Here is a 22,099-nt window from a genome sequence, read left to right as displayed (position 1 = left end):
AGACTTCCCTTCTTCCGCGAAACATAACTTGCATTCGGCAAGTTCCAGTCCCACTTCATTCAGCCTTAATTGTATCCTCATTCTTCACCTGGTAACAAGCGAACAAACCTGTGCAGATGTGGCAAGCACATCAAAGAGAGGGAGGGATGGGAGGGGGAACTTGTTTGTTGAAAAAATGTGTGGGGGAATATGAAAGGGGAAATGTGCGTTGTGTGAGCCCAAGCCAGCGCCACCTCAGGGAGAAATGCTGGAAAAATGTGATATTTTAGACCTGCATCTAAGGAGGTGAGGGGTAAGAAAAAGGGGGGCAGTAATTAGAGGTGTGTGTGTGTGTGTGTGTGTGTGTGTGTGTGTGTGTGTGTGTGTGTGTGTGTGTGTCTGGGGCTTGCCGCCGGTTCTTTTTTCAGCATTCAATTTAGTGCAATGCATTCAATGCCAGATTATTACAAATGCTAAACCTGGTTAAAAATGTTGAAAAAGGAGTTTAAAATTCAAACTAATATGCTAATATTCTTACAGTGATAAATAGCTGGCAAGCTCAGTTTAATGAATAATGCTATTGGCTCTAATTCCTCATTAGGGCCCTAAAGAGGAGAGTGCAGAGAGAAAATACATCTATTGTTTTTGTGCATTTTTTTTTTAAATTAGACTTGGAAGACAGAAGATACCAACCCATTCCCAAATTAAGCATATTCAAATGACTATGTTACACAGCTGTTGTGCAGTCTGGGTGTCTAGTAAAACCAATTAATATGAAGGTTAAGTCTTGATAAAGTATTTGAGGCAGGGTTAGAAGTCAGATGAAAGAGTTAAGTGTGTTGCTAGGCTAAGCTTCATGAGAGATGTTGCAAAAGTATCCATCTTTTTGACTAAATGGCCATGTTCTGCTGCCTGGTGTGCTGAATTCTCATTATTGTCCTGGAATGGGCTGTGACGTCATCCTACCCAGGCATTTTGTCTTCAGTTTTTAAATGTATACCTGTCCTGTGTCACTTGATGTTTTTAGCGGAAGCAGAAAATGTTTTGAGTATCATTATTAGTTTTAAAGCTCATTGTACCTTAAACAGTAACTCCTATCCTAATTGAAACCTATTATCGACTCAAATGATCCTTGATCTGTGTTTTACACTCCTAAGGAGGTTTTTTTTAGCCCTCAGTTTAGTCTAACAGACAGGAAACAAAGTCTGATAGCAGCATATTGCTCCTGACATCTGTCGTGTACAGCTTCTCACAAAGTCTTTGCAAGCCTGGGTGATTGACGATATCAAGGGTAAATTGGGGGCTAAAAAAAAGTCCTACACTGTGTAAGAACTAATTTGCATTTAAGAACATTGCATCAATGAGTTTTCTGTGTGTGCATCTGTTTGGAGGGATAATTGGGAAAACGAAAAACAAAACAGGCTGCACGGTGGTGCAGTGGTTAGCACTGTGGCTGTGATACACCTCAAAGCAAGAAGATTCCGGGTTCGAGTCCCTGTGCTCGGGCACAGGATCTTTCTGGGTGAGTCTCCATGTTCTCCCTGTTCCTGTGTGGGTTCTCTCTGGTACTCCAGCTTCCTCCCACAGTCCAAAGACATCAAGAGGGGACGAGGCTGATTGATACTCTAGATTGACTGTAGGTGTGGCTGGAAGTGTGAATGGTTGTCTGTCTCTATGTGTTGGCCCTGCCATGGACTGGTGACCTGTCCAGGGTGAACCCCGCCTCTCGCCTGTTGCCGCTGGGATAGGCTCCAGGCCTCCCCCCCCCCCCCGACCCTTAATAGGAACAAGTGGAAGACGATGGATGGATGGATGGAAAAAAAAGGAAACGTTCATGAATAATATTTTCATTAACTAGTGTGGAGCAAATAAAATACACCATGTAATGCAACCAGAAGATGGAGGTATAGGAAATTTTATGTATGGCTATGGCTGTAACAATAGAGTAGAAGAAGAAGAAAAGCAGTCCATGGAAAATGGAGCCAAATTTCCTTTGGTTGGTCGTTTGGTCGTTTGGTTGTAATTATAATACATTTCTTTGGTAAGGTAATTTTTCTTAGGTCCTGCGAATGCTGAACATGTTGCATGCTATCTGTAGACAAAGACAGAAGTTTGGGAAAATCCATGCAGACAACAGAGGGGGAAACAGCTGGTTGGTCTCTTGAGATAAGACTCGCTAGATTTTTAGAGCTTATTCAAATTAGTGGTTTAATTAAAGGTAAAATACTTCTAAAAGTGAAGGTTATATTAAAAAAAACAAACACTTTTTTCCAGTGTGGACATGAAGTGCCTAGTTGCCTAGTCCAATCAGCCGAGTCCTCTCTCACATGTCTTTGGAATGTGGGAGGAAGCTGGAGTACCCGGAGGGAACCCACACAGGTTCAGGGAGAACATGCAAACTCCATACAGAAAGATCCCGTGATGGAGCCGGGGCTCAAACCTGGAACCTTCTTGCTGTGGGGCAACAGTGCTCCCAGTGAACCCCGCCTCTCGCTCGTAGCTGCTGGGATAGGCTCCAGCCCCCCACGACCCTTAACAGGAATAAGCGGAAGACAATGGATGGATGGATGGATGGATGGATATATATGTTATTCATGTTCCATAAAATGTTAAAAAAAATGTGTCTTTACGTTTATATATTTTCCCCATAATCTTTTTTATATACACCTTTTAAAAAATGTTTTACCCTAGACAGACAAGGAACCATATATCTTAACTTAATTTATCTTGATTTTCAACATAAAATGGATTTTTTTTTAAAATATCACAAAAGTTTAAAAAAGGCTTAGTTCTAGCAATGACACTCCAGCATTGAAATTTTTAATTTCCAAGCATTTCAGCGAGTGCCCAAAAAAGGGTGAACCTGAACATTCTGGAGAGACTCCTCACAGGTCTCACACATGATGGTCAGTTTGCTCATGTGTGACTACTGATGCAAAACATTTGTATAATGTCTCTCTTGTAAGACAATGATGCTAAAGTAATGTCATGAGGGTTATGATGAAGTGGGTTGAAACATTGAAGAGAAGATTGGGTTATAACCTAAGTTACTTAGGTTCATGGACTATTTCACTAAGAGAATGATGTGATCAGTATTGGGTTTTTCATCTGTTGGGACTAAAAAAACTAAAAAAACAACTATAGATTTTTTTTTTTGCCAAACTCATGGGCCAAGGAGGAATCCATGAGGAAGATCTTTTTTAAACAGCAAGCAACTCAGCAGCCTGTAGCCCAACAGTCACTTCTCTCTGTTCTACTATGATCAGTGAAGCAGAGCAGAATATTCAGTCCAAACATCCACAGACAATGAGCACTACAAAGATATTCTATTAACTTTTCTATGAGTGATTATATGGCACGGCATTTGACTTTGAATTATATGTATGGTTTTGTCACAGAATTGTAAACAAGTACAAAATCAGAATTTTAAAATGTGCAGGGCTATAGCTTGAAACAGACTAAACTTGAAACTTCACCCAAAAAGTATATATTACTTTTCAAGTACTTGCAAGAGGCCTCTTGAGCTTGTTTTCCTCCTTCCCGATGACTTCTGTGTGACTCGAGGATGTAGACAGTGCCAGCCATATATATTTAGCTTGAAGGTAATGGCAGCTGATGGTGAACAACAGCAACACTGTTAGAAATTGTCTGTTCAAAAACTATCTAATAAATCATACCATGTCTCTTTTGTCCAGCTTTAACACTTTAAAAAAATGGAGCAAAAAAAAATTAACTAATACTTCTGATCAGGCACATATAACATGGATTATACTGTGAACTGATGTTGTTGGACAGTTTTGCTATTGATAGCAGTCAGCCAGCATTAGACTCGAGCTAAATATACATGGCTGGCTCTTTTTGCGTTTTGGAGTCACAAGGAAGTGTAGCAGCAGGAAAAACCCTTTGTGACCACAAGACATCTATTTGTGAGTACTTGAAAGGCAAAGTACAATTTTTTTTGGGTGAAGCATCACTTCAGTGTCTTATACAGCATATGTGGAGGTAAAGTGCTGTATGTCAGATCTCATCAGGTTCTTTCCAACTGATAGAAAAAAGGACAATTGGAGAATGAGTGCGTGCCTCCATCAAGGTGTATCAGATCAGTATCTGGATCCTTTTTCAAAATTTGTTGGGTCCTCATACATCATCCCAGCAAATTTAATCAAAATCCATCAACAGGTTTTTGAATTATCTTGCCAACAGATGAGCAGGCAAACACCAGTGATAACAAGAGCTCCTTGGCAGAGGAAGTATAGTATATGATCAATAAAACAGCTTAATTCAGCAGTACTAAAATACAGTTGTTATGTGAATACTTTGGTGAGAAACAGTTGAAAACATCATATGGATCATTATGAGAAAATCAGGCCTGTTGGAAATGTTTCCACACAAATATGATCTTGTCAGTTGTACATTTAAATAGTAGAGTTGATTGGAGAGCTGTGCTCTTAGTGTGGATTCCTAGTGAAATGTGTGGAATTTTGGGATGAGCGAGGATCCATGAAGCATGTCTCCCACAACTGGAGGAAATTAGCTGCTATCGGCTGCACTGACTTTGACCATTCCTTTTTAAACTGGTCCCTCTAACAACTTTACGGAGGTTCAAATCTCTTGACTAACCCTTAAAACTTGTCTGACTTCTCAAACAATCCTGACCCATGTTGCTTTAGGATAGTTTTTAGCCAGTGAAGAAGCACAGTGTGATGACACTTCTTTGTATGTACTTAATAGTCTTCATTGCTAAAATAATTACAAAAGCTGTACATAAAGCAACATGATGAAACCCCTTGAGTCACTCTTTTAAAATACACACCGTTTGACCCCCTGTCCCAGTCTCCATCTTCAAATTACGGAAAACTCTTACACATCGCATAAACTATCAAGGCCTGCTTAAAGCTGTATTTATTTTCCCAGTGAAACGTCAAGGCCAAGACAAACATAATAGCATAATATTCTGTATACATTGACAGATGACATCACTGGCAGCTACGGCCAAGAGGGAGATCACACAGCTCTGGAAAACCGCTTGTTTGATCGTCATGTGGTGGGCTGTACGCACACACATTCATGCAAACACACACACACACACACACACACACACACACGCACGCACGCACACAAACAGAGCAGGATACCACTGCGCCAACAGGCGCTCCATTCATTTTCGTCTTCAGCGTAAACTTTTAAAACTTGTCTGATTATGCTGATTATGAAGCGTCTGCAAAAAAGAACGTTCGAGCGAACGTGTTTTAATGTTAGAAGTTATGATCATTTTGAAAGAGTTTCCTCTCTCTTTTTTGGGAAAATTGATAATGTGCCATGCCGTGAGGAACAAATCGGCAACACAAAAAGGCGCATTTCAAGACTGACTAATACTTCCCGCGTTCCCATTCACTAACACACAACTGAATAATTTGGAACAAAGTTTCTTAAAAAAAAATGAAGAGAGGTGAGTTGCTGTAAGTAGGAGAGATAATCCCACGTGAGGCCTGTTCTGAATTCTGTATCATTTTTACTGATGAGCTTTTTGAGCAGCTGCCATGTCAGCTAGTAAACAAATAATTATTCATACTAATAATCTTCCATATTCATGTGCAAATAGTAAGATCCTTTCCTTGTATGTGATTTGCCTCAAGGTTACGTGCATGGGAGGTTCCTCAACTGACTTCACACTCACTTCAAGCCCGCCCCTTCCCATATATACCTTATGAAATAATTAATGAATGATACATCCCATCTAGAAGGTCAGTACATCTTCACATCCTTCCACAGAATTTCAAACTGATGTTTTTTTCGAAGGTCAAACGGAATAAAAGTGAAATCACTTCGACGTAGGACGCTTGACAAACTTTCGTTCCGTAATATTTGGGAATTTCATTTAACTGCGCTACCAAATCACCTGCCTGATGTATGGATCAGCCTAAACCCGTTGCGCATAATCATGCGCAAGTCTTTTTTTTTTTTAATTTCAACTTCAATCCACTCAAGTTGGTAAAACTTTGGCAGGGAGCTCTTCATCTGTGCACCAGACTGAACTGTAAGGTGCCTCTTTATTAGATGCTTTATGACAAGCGATTGAACTTCTAAAAAAAAAAAAAAAAGGCTATTAATAGTCTGGAGAAAAAACCACATCCTAGAGCGTTGCTCTCCATGCGGATTTAGACAGAAAATGCGCAACGATGGCGGTGAACTGAGAGGGGGACACTGTTTTGGCCGGGCTGGACAAACTCTTTGGCAACATTTGAAATAACTATTAAGCATGAGGTTTGTCCTCACAGAATCTTCATTTTTAAATCAGCAAGGGCAGGAATTTCTTCAAAGCAGGTAGGTGGAGGGACTTGGCTTGACTCTGCTGTTACCCATTAATGTAAACACTCACATCTTTTATGAACCCACAAAACATCACTTTCTGTTTATCGTTACATCTGTGAGCAACTTCAATGAATCTGAAAGGTGACTACATAAATGCCCAAATTATTGGTTTACATAGCACGTACCATTGTGGTGAAGGGAAATGTGCCAAACACTCTCAAAGACCCATTTTCCACTCTCAAAAGTTCGGCTTCCAAAAAAAAAAAAAAAAAAAAGGGGGGGAAAAGGGAAAGAAAAAAAGCGTGGAGAGAAAGTGCTCGGTTCAGCTGGGCCTTTCTACCGGAAGCAAAAGAGCCCTAATAACACACGGCCTGCTGCCCGGTAAACATTTCCTTTTTTTAATTTAATTGTATTCTCGGTCCAGGACGGAGCTGTATGCTGTAATCCAAAGGTTCCCGATTTCTTCGAACGAGGTTTCAACTTGTGATATCTCCATGAAAATCGTCGGTCAGTGCGCTCTCTCTCTCTCTCTCTCTCTCTCTCTCTCTCTCTCTCTCTCTTTCCAAGTCCCGGTACCGTAAACGTCCAGCAAGCTCTTTAGCCTCGCCAAAGTCCGACAGGTTCACCCTCTCCTCTGAGCCCGTGAGGTTGGGAGTCTGGCTGGGCAATGACAGTAAGTAGTCTCTGCTTACTCGCTCAGCAGATCAGCTGTTGCTCCTCGCGAAGCCTGACAACGCCGCCGCGCGCTCTCCCGATGTGCATGCTCCGGTACTGCTGCAGCCGCCTCCACCTGTTCCTCGGTGTTCGGTCAAAGTTGGAGAGACAACGGCGTGTACACAGCGGAACTCACCATGTGGCAGCGCGGATGTCGCTACATCATCCGAGTGTAGGTGCCATGCATAGGGGCACACATGAAGTGAATTGCGCGAGAAAGAGCCCAAAATTCCATGAACAAAAACGCTCCAAGTGAAAACACACGCACGCTCCAGCCAGCCAGCCAGCCAGCCTTCGGGGACGTGCAGAGCTGCGGCCGCGGCCGGAGAAGCGGAGGGAGCTGGTGAATTATTAATAACCCGAGCGGTTCGCAGTCTGTCGTGTTCAGTGAGTAACCAGGGCGGCAGCTGGGGGTTTAGAGGAATTAAATACCGGCTCAGAGTAAAGCATGGACGCGGGGGATTAGTAGCTCTCACCGGCAACAGTGTAGGGACTGCTCCGGGCCGCCAGACAGGGCGGGAGGGTGAGGAGGAGGCAGCGGGGGAGGCAGGTTATGATAAACCCAAATATTTGAGATCGTGCCTCTGAGATGTAAGAAGCTGCAGAAGTCATGTTGTAGACTTAGTAGACAAGGTGGCAACCGTTCGACGAGAATTGCTTTAGTTGTCATTGGCTATCATATTGAGAAAAACACTAGTTATTACTATTTATTTCTACAAAAATGATAAATAACTGGCATATTTCCTCCCAGTTAAATTCCCCTGTCTATTTTTTTGTTAAATTATATTCTTCTACATATTTATATGACTGTCACACAAATTTTTACATTTAGAAAAACGTGTTAAAGTTAATTGGATACAAAAGTGGTTCGAATAATTGACTGATTTTCAATATTGGATAAGGCAATGCACGTCCAAATAAAAAAAAGGTGTCAATAGTCATTCATTACCCATCTAGGAATGATTTGCAGCATCTATGATTGCCACGCGTCCTCTGTCAATCATAAACACAATCAACGTATGAAAACATCTCTGTTCGTGTAACAAGTACCCTCCTCTGGTCATGGACGAAAAGCAGTATTAATTCATAGCTGCTATCACATTTGCCTCCACCACGGGCCTTCAAGAAGAGACTCATCACCACAGTGTGAAAACGAAACGTGCAACTGCAACAAAATCTCCAGTGACAAACTGGACTCCAGCAGTTTTAGTGGTTCATCTTGACAGAGGGAAAGAAAAAAAAGCTCAAGGTTGTTTTTGGGAGACAAATCAAGATAGTGAATGAACCTCTGAATGGTTCACCACTTTCAGGTCACTACCTTAAGTCCGTCCACAAAGATGGCGGAAGACTACGTTTAAAAATGATATGTGTTTAAATATTTTTGAAATATGTAACCATTTCAATCATGAAATTTGTAGCTATTTTTCATTTTGAAAACCTTAATATTAAGTGGCCTGATAATTAAAGATCTCTTTAAAAAGAAAATCCCCAGAATGTCTATTTTCAACTACTAATAGATTTCGTCTCATTTTGAGTGTAAGTGTAATTGATATGTAATTAAATATTTCAAACCTGCTCTTTTATTTTATTTGTGTTTTTTTTAATTTTTAACTTCAAATAAAGACAACACCATTGCCGAAACATTTAATGATTTACAGCACAAATAGGCAGCAAAGAATAACACGTCAAATTAATAACTTTAAAAACATAGATGTGAACATGAATTAAATGATATAGATTTGGTATTAATGTATTGGTATCACTTTTTTCATGTGTATTCATTGCTTAAAAAAATCTCTAGTCTCCAGGTGGTTGATTTTGTTGTTCTTCTTCTTCCTCTTCTTCTTCTTCTTCTTCCTCTTCTTCTTCCTCTTCATTTATTGTGTTTTTTATATCTGCAAATAAGGCCCACGTCCTCTTCGTTCATGAATTAGATAAAATAAACACGCCAGCTAGGCACTAAAGTGCAAAAATTTCTACCCCTCCCCCTTTTTTTAATTCTGCAATTTTTCCTAGCTATGCGCAGAATAAATGTTGAAAGATCGAATAAAAATTGCGTCTAATTCATGTTTCGGTAGTTTATCTAATTGTCTACTTCACCTAATGTTTGATCTTAAAATGTTATTTATTGAACTTATTTGGCTTAAATGTAGAATCTGCTGCTAATGTTTTCATTATTCTGCTTGAGATCAAACAGAGGGCTCGATATGGATTCTTTCATGGAAAAAAGGCCATTATTTTAGAAATATTAGTGAATACATTTGACATCGATTACCACGTTGTTTTTTTTATATCTTTGCAAAGATGAGCAATCTTAACTACCAGTGAATTGTATCAAGATGGAGGTGGTAACCCGCTGACTTGAACTAGGCCAAATCGTCCAAAAAATTCGAATGTCGCTATTATGCGGATTAGGAGGACAAGTTGCGCAGTCTCCTGCGACTGATATTTGTGCAGTGTTAATAGCGGCTCCGTCCATCAGCTACAAGTGCATTTATTGTGTGATTATTTTACAATTAGGAGTTAAATGTGTGGATGTTTGTTGTAGCTCCGCGACCACACCCTTTCCGGCTGAAATGCTTTATACCTGCGGCACATCTGATGGGCATGTCCACCATGCCGCAGTTTATCCGCTCCTTTGCCAGCCCCCTTTCACTCCTCTCCCGGTCCTACATCGTCTCTACCCTGAGGTTTACACAAACTGTGAGACAAAAGTTCCACTAGGCAACGGTCTGTCCAGGAATGCCGGCCTTGGCAGAATCATTGGGACCGGCTCGAATCAGTCTCCCATTTCTTTTGGTTCGAATTAAGACGCATTAGACCTGCGCCAACTTCCAGGACGTGGTTGCTTGGGTGGAGGCATGCTGAAGCCATATAGCTGCAGGCCTGCACTGCGCTGGGTAGAGCAGGGGAGCAATTATGGGATATAACAATGCACAAAGAAATATTACACTCAGTGTAAATGCACAGGTACCAAGTTGTAAACGTAAAGTTCCAAATATTCGTAAGAGTTACAAGTTGTGGGAGGTGGGAAAAGTTGACCATAAATCATTGTAAAAGTACATTTATTGCAGACTACTACAATGCAAAATACCTTTTAACAAGTCAGTGGTCCAAATTCAAATTTTCCAAGTCCAATTAGCAACATTAGTGAAATTACTTCTTTTGGTATTGTTACAATTGGTTTTATTGGTTTGGTTGGTTTTATTCATGTATATTATAGTGAGTCAGAATGGAGAAGGTTTGGAGTGCTGATACACTGTCTGGTGAGGACCAGTCACATGCATGCGGGAGAATTTTTGGGCGTCAAATATAAAATCTTCTCTGTACTTGTGACATCCACCGCAGGTCTGTTGCACTCCTCTGAGGGATCCCTTCTCAGTGGCTCCTGCTGAGGTTTCGGACATTTCTTCCCTGTTAAAATGTTTTTTGAGGTCGTTTTTCCTGAACCAAAACATTGGTCAAAAGACAGAGGGCGTTCTGTAGTTTGTATGGATCTGCAATATGAACAAATTTGAGCAGCACATTTTGTACATGTATTAGTATTAATGTCTTTATTTTTATAAAACCACAATTAGTACATCATTGGTATCTTCAGATGTTGGTCATGTTTGAAAGATATCCGTATCTGTCAGATGGCCAATATTTCTATGAGCCCATTTTTGCGTCAGCTCCTTTCTGTTCATTATTAATGATGAGGGAGTTGGAAAGAATAGGCGATTTCTTATTTTCCCAAAGGTTGAAATTAAAGACAATTAAACCTTTTCAAAATCACAGTGTTTCTCACAGTGTGATCAGTTGTATTGATCTCTATTGTTGTTATGAATGTTATTATCATCTTTGTCAAATGTGAATGGTGTCACACGAAGACGTGAAGTCTTGAATGAAATAAGCAGGAGCGTGTTGGGGTTGCCATGAATTCACATTTAAAATTTGTATTATTTTGATGAAATTCAAGATAAAATAAAGATAGAATAAATTTGTTTTTAATGACTTCTGTAAAGGAGTCACACTGATAATCTACTGAGACTCACATGTACTAGCATTAACAGTCCAGTGGCAATAAAAGAATGCCACGTTTTATTTTAGAGAAGGTGCATTTCCCAGAACTTTACTTCACTCATTATCAAATCCTTAAGATCAAAAATGACAAAGGAAAGAACTGCATAACTGCCAATAAAAACACATTAAGGTCATTGCTGAATTTTATGCGATGACACGTGAAAAATGGTTTTGTTGATCCAGAAAAATACAATTTGCTGGTTAATTATATATATATGTTTCACTCCTCTTAATATAATTTCCAGTGAGCTCTGGAGAGATGTGGAGCCCTTTGATATTAAAATGGATCATTCTCTAGATTCCCTCAGTGTTGTGTTTTTGAATCACTTCTCATGTTGAAAATCAGGACGGATTTCCATATTTCACAGCTGATAATGTGATTCATCTGTAAGTGAATCCCAGAGGAGTCTTTCATATACAGGTTGAGGCTTAATTAGTAAACTCTAATTACAACAGACCCAAGAGAAAGTGTTGGGCCTTTGTACATCAAGGTAGAGCAGGATTAGACTAATAGTCTCTGACTTCAAATGTAGAAGTGCATATTGAGAACAAGCTTTTATAGTTTTGACTGACTGAGTTTTGTAAATGGGAGACTTTCTTGTATTTCCGGTAGGAAGTTTAATTTTTTTTAAAAATCTGTAACAGGATTTATTCATTGCCAGGCAGCAAAAGTAGATATTGATAGTGACATGAGATGGAGTAATCAATTCCATACCTAATAAATGATTATGGAATTACATGCGGCAAAGCTCAGCAAATCAGTTTGGCCTCTTTCCTCACGTGCAATTGATTGCATTAGCATAAGTATGCTAAAACACACACAGCAAACATGCACCTGCAGGCTGAGCAGTGAGATGAACAACACCTGATTGAGACAGATGATTGGTGGAGCCTCAGGCCCGAAGGAGCGCTGATTGGCTCGATAGAGGATTTGTCTAACGGATGGCGAGAGGAGTGTGTGTATTTGTGTTGTGTGCTTGGATCTCTCAGGGTGTCCCAAACACCCCTGCCTTATCAGGCAGCGACACGGCACCGCTAGAGGAGTGCTGCTCTCAGGAGGACAAGGCTACCAGCACACTGCTTATCTTCCACTGGCAAGGAGGGTTTATAGGTCTGATTAACTCACTGTTTGTCTCTGTTTTGTGTGTGTGTGTGTGTGTGTGTGTGTGTGTGTGTGTGTGTGTGTGTGTGTGTGTTTGTTTATGGGAAAAGAAGAGAGAGCTGCTGTATGATTTTGCAGGCATCTTTGTGTGTGTGTGTGTGTGTGTGTGTGTGTATATGTGTGTGTGTATATGAGTGAGTGAGTGAGAAAGGTGCTTTATTCAAGTGTGTGCAAACATGCACCACTTCGCTAAACTACTAACAACCACAAAGTGAAGGATGAGATACCCAAATCCCTCTTATTCCTCTGTAGCTCATCAGACGAGTGATACAAAAGCTCTATCGTCTGAAGGGGTCCAGTGCTGCACTCTGGGGTCATGTCGTGAAAACACATGTTCAAGAGCCTCTGTGCTTATGATGCATTTGAGAAGCTCCAAACTTCCAGAAAAGAAATCCCCCTCTCCTTTGTAACATCTAGATCAAACTGCACCATTTGTCATCATGATCATTGGGTATCCCCTCCTCCTCCTCCTCCTCCTCTTCCCCTGGAGAGAGGAGGGATGTGATTTGCACTGGTTTGGGTCCAGCCGGTACCATCAGAGTGTCATCTGCAGGGGAGGTAACTGAGGGGAAAGGGAAGAGTCTGCCCCCCTTCACCACCACCGCCATCATAGGAAAAAGCAGGGCTGCCATAATCTCTTTTTCTGGCTCTCCATGAAAGGGAGAGGAAGCCACTAGAGCCTTGGTCTGCTTAGATCTGCTGCCCCTCGCCCAAACTGTCTATCTTCTATCTGCTCCTTTCCTTCACCGATCTGTCTCTCTATGCTTCCTGGTCTGCATCATTACTCACACAAGGATCACGCTGCAGCCACACGTAATCATTCTTTTTCATGTGTATGGTACCCATACACATAGAGCTTACAAGGCACTCACAATCTTTCTCTTTAGATACTTTGAACAAAAAAAACAGAAAAAGAAATGTTCCTATGTATGATGAAATGCCTCAGAGCTTCCTCTTAAGGTATATTAATTTTCTCATATTTAAGAAAGAAAATAGTGTCTTGGAGCAACTGTGCAACAGAGGGACTACGAGTACGCAATGTCTGGCGAGTCAAGTTTCTTTTGGCACAGAGTTCAAGCCTCTGGACTCCTTCGGGGTTCTAAGATGGCCAGTAGTAAACAGGCCTGTAGATGTAAGCCCATTATGGTAGATGTGATGTCAAAGTAACTGGACTAAAATAGATGTATCCACAAGGAGAAAAAACATGTCGCAAATGACACATTTATCTTCTCCATCAGGATACATTTCAATCAGTTTTGCGTTGGATGTTCATAGCCTACTCAATGAGGTTAGACCCCAGTTCTTCTTCCTAAACTGCCCGTATTTTGGAGATATATTGGAAATATTAGAAGATCATACATCTCTGAGATGATCCCTCTTTTTGCACATTAAAAGTAAGAAAAGTATTGTATGGGGTTCTTAACAAATGATGAATTTGAGGAAATTTGGAAGCAAAATGCCTTGCTTGCAGGTACCTAACAAAATTCAAATGAAGGCAGTCAATACAGTGGTGAGAAATTGGTCAAACTTCAATCTGAGAACAGACCGAAAGAAACAACTCTTTTGTGATACCATATTGAAAAGGTGGAATCCATGTGTGTGGGAGGCAATAGGTGGTTGTAAGGGGCCTAAAGAAGAGAAAGCCACAGATTGAAAATGTTTCCAGAATCTGATGACAAATTTGTAAAATGTTAAGCCAAACTAGATGACATGTACAAGAGAGAAGCAGAGGATGGCAGAAGGCAAGATTGGGCTTCCAGTATTCACAAAGCTAAATAAGTAAAATCAGTTCAACAGCATATTTCATGGGTGTGTAGCCCAATAATACATTTTATGTGTTAAGGCAAGACTGCCACTGAACTTTTTCCTTTAGAGCAATTATTTAGGAATATTTTGAGACCCACTACCCCCAAATCTTATCGAAGTTTAAACAACTAATGCCTAAGTAAACATAAAGGAATTGATTGAAATCAATAAATGTTGGCATAATATTCATCTTAATAATAGTCTATACAATCAGGGAGGACGTTTTTTTTCCCCATATCTGAAGATTAGGTTTAACTTTATTTATGAAGAGAGTAAACCTGGGAGAAGAGCGAGAACGTGTGTGTCAGGCTGATACCAAGATGTTTGCATCTATATAGGATTTTGGGTTTAGGAAGATTTTGTTAATATCCCCTCAAAAAGTTAGTGTACATTGCAAGACAATTTTCATCCCATTATGAGTAAAACCATTTTTTAAAAGAAAAGAAGAAGTAGAAGCAGACATCAAGGAAATTGCCAGTGGTTTGAGTGGGTCATTGTTACTGTGTAACCCTTTTTAAATTACTAAGCGCATACATCCTTTGTCTGGATGCTGGCACTTGGGTGCTGCCCTCTTGAATGCCTTTTCAGCATCCAAAGCAATTAAAACCACAGGTGTATTGTTAGAGTGGATTGAGTGGATAATAACTAAAAGAGTAAACACCGTCTGTAAAAAAAAAAGAAAATAAAGAATGCTGTTCCTTAATAAAACCACATTGTTGCTCTGAAATAATACGAAAGGCAAGACACTCTGTATGGAGTGTAATTATTTTGGCTAGAAATTTACATCAGAAATGAATATTGGCAGAGGTCTGTCTATAAAAGAGTGGGATCTTTATCATAATGAAGTATTCGTGCTTCAATCGGCGTGGAAGGTGATTCAATGAATACCGTGAAAAACAAGGAGCCAAACTGTCAATACATTTTTTTGAAGATTTCTTTTTTTGGTGATCCAACAGGACCCAGAGCTTTGGTAGACTGCATTGCTTGAATTAGATATTTGAATTCTTCAAGGGAAAGTGTGGTGTCCGATTCTCTTGCAAGACCACAATCAATCACTGGATTAGGAGGGACAGATCAGTTTTAGTGGCAATGGCAGGACATTCTGATTTGTTTAAAGGTGTTGTTCATTTGACAGGCTCTGAGACAGTTATACTAGATTAATGATTAATTTGAGTAATAAGACATGAGGTATTTCAATTGGTGTTTAAATTGCAGAGAGATTTAAACTTTAAGTGAATAACTGGATGTTTGAGTAAACAAAGAAACCAACAAACAAGCTGAGATTCTACCTATTACAAAAACTTAATCTTTAATATGACTCATGCGCCTGTGAAATGAACTTTTTGGTAGAGGGATTCCAAAATAGGTAAGGGCCAACCATGTCATTTTGAATCATAAAATCACATAAAGATTTGGACCAAGCTAGGATATAGTGCTGGCACAAGACACAATTCAGATCAGAAAGTTGACGAGTGAATATTTAAATGAAACATATTGCTAAGAAATATAGATTTCTCAAACTTCCTGTTACTAGACTTGCTCACCAGAAGTTCCTTCATAAATATTTCTCCTCTCTGTCTGTCTCCTATCCCCATCTTCTTATCCTTCCACCATCATTTTCCATTTCCTTTCACTTGTTTCAATAGGTGGGGTCTCCTCCGTTTTGCTGTTTTCTGTTTGGTGGAACATCCAGCAGAACATGAATATTCATACCCCCCCCCCCCCCACACACACACACCCAAACACACACACACACACTGAGCCCTGCAGTCGAAGGCAACACTTGGTAGTGGCACATGGCGAGACAGCTGTTGCAAGCCAAGCCAGACATCTGTGCTGTGGGAGAGTACAAGGAAAGGAGAATCCAAGGGAGAGAGAGCAAATGAGAGACTCCGTTAGAAACAGATAAAGATAGAGGTGCTGGGGGTGGGGGTGGGGGTGGGCTGGTGGTGGACAGATACAAGTACTGATAGACACAATGACAAGGAACGGGCAGTGGTGAGGGGTATCTGGGTAAATGAGAGCCAGACAGACAGAAGGAACAGAGCAGTGGCAGGGTCATCTGGGTGAAAGGGAAGGGGATGAGCCAGACGGAGAGAAATGGGCACTGATGGGAGGGTCTGTCTGGGGATGGAAGGAGACAGATTGAAAGAAGGTGGCAGAGAGTGAGACAGGAAGGGAGGGAGAGGGGGGCATCTGAACATGAGACAAAAACATAGAAGGGTACAGTGGAGGAGATGTGAGGAGTGATACGTCACACTCCTGTCCATGCAGTCCTATAAATATGTAGAGTCTCAGGTCAGGTTTTTAAAAGAAACAATTTCAACTTCCCAACCAGAGGACGAGTCACAACAAAAAACACTGCATCACAGTTAAGCGCCCCTGTGATGTAAGCCAGTCACAGTGACCTTGACCTTTGACCAAATGTTTTCAGGCCATCTTTGAGTTCAAGGGGAAAATTTGTGGCAACTTTGTAGAAATTTTTTCTAGGTGTCTTAAAGATGTTTTGTTCGTCTAAGGTGATAGTGACCTTAGACGAACAACATCTTCTCAGTTCATCTCCAAGTCAAAGTGGATGTTTGTGACAATTTTGGAGAAATTCCCCCAAACTGCTCCAGAAATATGTTGTCTATGTGAGGTGACAGTGATTTCAACCTTTCACCTCAGACCATCTTTTCAGATAATCCTTGCGTCCCAGTGGACACTTGAAATACAATTTGAAGAAATTTCATGAAGGCCAGATATATGGATTTATCTTAATGTAGTGCTACCCAGATGATGCATTCAGGAAGATGGGATGGATAACCATTAGCTTTTGAGTTGACTTGTGAGTTTAGCTTTCTTTATTGACCACCAAAGTCTTTTCATTGCATCCTTGAGGCCCAGTGGACATTTGATCCAAACTTGAACGAATTCCCTTGAGGTGCTTCAGAGATATTGTGCTCACAACAATGGTTTGTGCAGACAGACTGAAAACAAAATGCACGTTATATAAAGTATGTCCTCCGTTTGGTTAACAAGTGCAATATGGGATATTGTTATTTCCATAGAACTTTTAAATGAGACCACAGAATAGCAATCACCCTTTGCTTGAACATGTGGCTGTAATCTGTGGTGGGGGGTCACAAGTCAGAATTAGTAATCGGTGTTGTTGGTTATGAAGCCTCATACAAAATACAACAACATACAAAAATACTCTGTAACGTATGTTCATCTTTTTTTTTGCAGAAAAATAAACAATTACTACATTCAAAATTTTCAAACACCACAACTCCTCTTCCTCAGTAACAATGCGTACCTCATTGTGGTTGTATGGCTCTGAGATATATGCCAGTCACAGTACCCTTGAAACTTTGACACTACGTTTTCAGGTCAGCTGTGAGCCTCACTGCCAAGAGTAAAGAATTTCTACAGCAAATAAAAAATGACAAAACTGCTACAAAAAACAAACACCACCTGTTTACAGACCCTCAACTGCATGCTCCCTATAATGGTCCTTTAGTATTTGGTACCAGCGTTATGCCCAATAATCCACAAACACTTTGATGCAAGCAAAAAAACAAAGCAACTGTCATCCTTACAGTACACTGCACTGACTGTAGTACCAAACTGTGCTGTTTTGCTGTTGTTAGCTGTCAATCACCATCAGTTTCAAGCTTCATGTATTTGGTTGGCTTTTTCTACATGCTGGAGTCACAAAGAGGGAATGCAAAAACATCTTCATGAGCTGAAGATGGCTATTTGTGAGTATTTAAAAGGCAAAATTTGATGGAAGGGTCTCTTTAAGGAGTTTCAAATGAAACTTTGGACTTCTAAATCAATTTTTTGCACCCAAATTTCTCCATGTCTTTGTTACTGCACCATCAGAGAAACAGCTGTTAAGAATCGCGAGGTAATTCTTCTGAACTGGTCATCTTAGGGAATATTTTCTTGATTAAGATTTTCACCACTCACAACAGAATGAAGCATGGTCAGATGTAGGGCACAGACAGGTTCCAGCAAAACACGAGAACAGCATCCAGGTAACTGCAGCTCTTTTAACCTTGGCTCAGCTCTTCAGCACTGTCACATCCTGTAAAGGTGCAGTTATCAAACTAAATTTGTGATCTAATTAATGTGTTAGCTATTGATATGGGGCTCACTGATAGTATTTGATATTCTAAACTCTTCCTCTATATCTATGATAAACGTAAGGAGATAATGTCACTTTGAAAGCCATGCTTTAGCTTTACAGTAGTTGTGTCACCAGTGTGCCCCTCATGGACCTTGTTATACCTTGACATAGAATCTCTTCCGTCTATGAGTCTATCAGAGTGTTCTCTTTCTCATACTCTCAGTGCTGGTGGTGGTGGTGGTGGTGGTGGTTCAGATGGCATATGGTTTGTGCTAACAACGGCCTCTGTGTTCCACTGCCCATTTGAGTCTGACTCATGTGGCTGTGTGGTCTGTAACAGGTGAACAAGCTTCAGGTATGTTGCATCATATCCCAAACATCTCATCTCATCAATCATCAACGACATCCCACATCAAGTAAAAGGTGTTCTCACCTTGGACGCTTTCTCTTAAATACTCAACTCCATCTCCTCTACTCTCCTCCTCTTGATTATCATCTATTTAATTCTTGGGGTTTTTTTGAGAATAGTATATAGAGTAGTGTATTGACCTCAAACTTTCAAACTTCCCTTTGGAATGCAACCTGTTTGTGAAATGATAGATGAATATATAAATGTTAAATAAATGAATGAATTTCAAATCCTTGTCTTTTCCAAAAGTACAAATAATCGACAAAATAACAAAATATTTGTGTTTTTTTTCCCACAAGACCATTTACAGGAAGTAAAAGCTTTAACAATGGAATCTCAGTGACATGAGTGGAGACACGAGAATGTGAGGGAAAGGAACGATTTTTTTAAAAGTAGACAGCAACAGAAAGAGAAAAAATATTTGAATGATTATGCATTCAAGCTATGCAACACATGTCATTTTAGCTCCCAGCTTTTCAGTATGCTGAAAAGCTTTTTTCTTTTATATCATGCATGATATAAAAGAAAAAATATATACTAGAAATACCACTATTTGTCTATGCTTCTGCAGTATGTGCTTGACTTTTGACTTGACTATAAATACTTTATTCATTTCATCCTCGAGTCCCAGTGCTTTGTTGCAAATTTAGAGAAATGCCCCCTAGGAATTTTTATGATATTATATCTGTAAAGAGACAGTGACCTCGACCAATCAATGAGTCCTAGTGGATGTTTGTTGTAAATTTAGAGACATTCCCTGAAGGCCTTCTAGTAATATCACAACACAGTGACCATAACTTTAAGTCACCAAAATCTGTTTGGTTCATCGATTCATCCTTGAGTCCCAGTGGATGCTCGTGGCAAATTTGGATAAATTCCCTGTTCCACAGATGGATGGATGAAGAATCAGGAAACATAATGCCTCTAGTCTACAGTGGTTGCCAGCGGTGAGACATAAAAAGTCAACCAACAAACAAACTCATGGGTTTTGTAAGTCACTGTGTCCACAGATGGAGCACTGCTCTTTTGCTTGCCCTGCTAAGCCAATGCCCCTCTCCCTATACCCTGTAGCACACTGTAACCTCTTTACCCCTCCTTCCTGCCCCCTATCTTCTACATCCCTGCATGGGGCCCCTATGCTGACTGCCATACCTCCCTCCACTCCCCTCTCCCTCCCCTCCACATTCCCACCCAGGCACAGGGTCTAGTTCTGCCCTACATAGCAGTGAGTGCAGCAGTCTGGCACAAAGAGGAACCCTTGGGTTTACAAACTGTGTCAGGCCTCCAGACACCTCTGTGATCAACACCAACCACCACATGAGGGGAAATAATAAAGCAACAGCTACCGAGAGATGGGAGTGATTGATGTTGTCAGTATGTGAAACCCTGAATAAATTATCTCTCTGATCTGTTCCAAACTGTGGATGTTTGTCACAGAAGCTGAAGGTCAAAAGCACAGACAGTCACTGATGAAGTGAACTCACATGAATTACTTTGCAGTCACACTTTATATGGGGTTAAACAGTAACTATCATGTCCATTTTTTTAAAAACCTGAAGGTAGTCACAGGTAATGGGAAAACTCAAAAAAACATGCACCTCCAAAGTACATCATGGCCTTGATAAACTCATAATCATTTCCTCTAGCGGGGAAACAGGTTTTAATTAAAAACTCTTATCTTTTGGGATGAGTCCTAGATATCTTTGATGGAGTCAATCATTAACGAATTCACCCAAATGATCTTATGTTTAGAATTTATGAAGAAGGTGCACATTAAGGGACATATCACAGTTGTAAATGTGGCTTATGGAATAGATATATATTGCATATTACATCTGCTTCAGATTACCACACATTTAAATAACTCAACAATGTGATTGTAGCGTCATAATCTCAACACAGACTCCTTAAACTCTTAAAAGCAGATTCTTGTAGTTGGATCCCTGTGGCCTTTAGGCACCAAATACCTTACATACGCATAGTAAATGACTGAAGAACATTTTTTGCTGTATGGAAACATGCAGCGTGCAAAATCTGAAAAGTAAACATTAGGTCACATTTTGCAACGGAGGGATATTCTACCTAAAACCAGCTGAGTGCAAAAGGGAGCAGAAGAAGGATGAAACAAAAAGAGAAGAGACAGATCGATCAATAGAGAATGAGGGAGAGATAGGGAGCGTTCATCCTACCATCCACCATGACCTGGCAGAGAAGTCATAACACAGCTGCCACCTGAGCCCGGGGTCACTCTGCCTCTCCCACGCCATTCCGCTCTGCCACGCTGCCTCCCACGCCAGAATCCTCTTCCCGGGACTGCCGATAAATATATAAATATGTAAAAAAAAAAATCAGTGGAGGGAAAAACATGCATGGAGTCACAAATCAGGAGCTATCTGTTACCAAGATGCTGCTGCAGCATGAGTGATAGTGGGTGTGTGTATGTGTGGGTTTATACTGTATGTATGCTCTAGTGTGTGTGTGTGTGTGTGTGTGTGTGTGTGTGTTTGTGTATGTGTGTGTGTGCGCGTGTGCGTGTGTGTCTGAGTGTGTGTGTCTGCATATGTGTGTGTGTGTGTGTGTGTGTGTGTGTGTGTGTGTGTGTGTGTGTGTGTGTGTGTGTGTGTTGTTGGAGGGAGAACGGACACAGACACAGAAATGCCACGGAGCCCTCTCCAAGCAGCTGTGCCTCTCGCTTTGCAAGTCCAAGTGCTCCTGCTGCCATGTGCACACACTCGCCGAGCCACCAACTACTGCTGCACTCCATGTATGAATGCTTGCACACATGTGCAGCGGGTCCCATCTTTGCAGTGTACCGTCCGGACACTGTCACATTGTCAAAAAGATCATTTCTGTCTTGTGTGTGGATGTTCCAGGAGGCCCTCAGCCAAGCTCAGATGTCTGAGCCAGGTTACTGAAGGGCTTGTATTGGATGCTCAACATGTCAGGTCAAAATGAAAACAATACTTGAATCCTACATCCTTACTGTAACTTCATATAAGTGTATATTCTCATAGCAGAGTCCTGGAATAGCCTTAAAGAGAAAAAAAAAATTTCAGGCCATGTAATTTGTACCCTCAGTTTGGTAATTTGACATGAATTAAAATGGGCCCTAATTTAATTAATTTGTGGTCACAAACTACAATTATTACCCTCAATTTAATTTATTTGTGGCCACAAGGTATAGCTTGTTTAATTTGGGGCCAGATACAACTCAAATCTCAATTCAGTTATTTTATATTTTATAATGTTATATCTTGTTACACAAATGAACCAAACTGAAGGAGCAAGTTGTATCTTGTGGGCTGAAAATGACTAAATTTAGGGGATAAGGAATTATCTCATTGCTTTAAAATAACAAAATTTTGGAAATGAAATATATGTTGTGGCCTCAAAATAATTAATTAGTGTGAAGTAATAATGTCATGTGGCCTTGAAAATTGAGGATGAAAGTTCTATGGGGCCTTGAATAATATTTTTCCATCTCTATGCAGAAAAAAAATTAAATTAGATTAAATTAAATCAAATTAAATTAAATTAAAAA

The 22,099-nt window shown here is 40.4% G+C and overlaps 1 protein-coding gene across 18 annotated transcripts in view; it reads right to left on the bottom strand.

Moving 5' to 3' along the window:
• Positions 1–20,857, bottom strand: part of nfixb (nuclear factor I/Xb) — a 182,805-nt gene extending 161,948 nt beyond the window's left edge. For 11 of the 18 annotated variants that reach the window (XM_086183877.1, XM_086183893.1, XM_086183886.1 and 8 more), the window contains exon 1: positions 6,477–7,473. In XM_086183877.1, the coding sequence (XP_086040003.1) occupies positions 6,477–6,479 (3 nt within the window). In that variant the 5' untranslated portion in view covers positions 6,480–7,473. Of the gene's footprint in view, positions 1–3,473; positions 3,566–6,476; positions 7,474–20,747 lie in introns of those variants that run through there. The other 7 variants (XM_086183882.1, XM_086183887.1, XM_086183898.1 and 4 more) reach the window with 5 other exon arrangements.
• Positions 20,858–22,099: the final 1,242 nt, after the last annotated feature.

Source organism: Aulostomus chinensis, chromosome 18, assembly GCF_037954235.1.
Source record: "Aulostomus chinensis isolate RoL2024-O1b breed Wild chromosome 18, RoL_Achi_v1.0, whole genome shotgun sequence".
In the NCBI taxonomy this organism is placed as follows: Eukaryota; Metazoa; Chordata; class Actinopteri; order Syngnathiformes; family Aulostomidae; genus Aulostomus; species Aulostomus chinensis.
The sequence above is the reverse complement of the archived record's forward strand: the minus strand, read 5'-3'. Positions and strand labels throughout refer to the sequence as shown.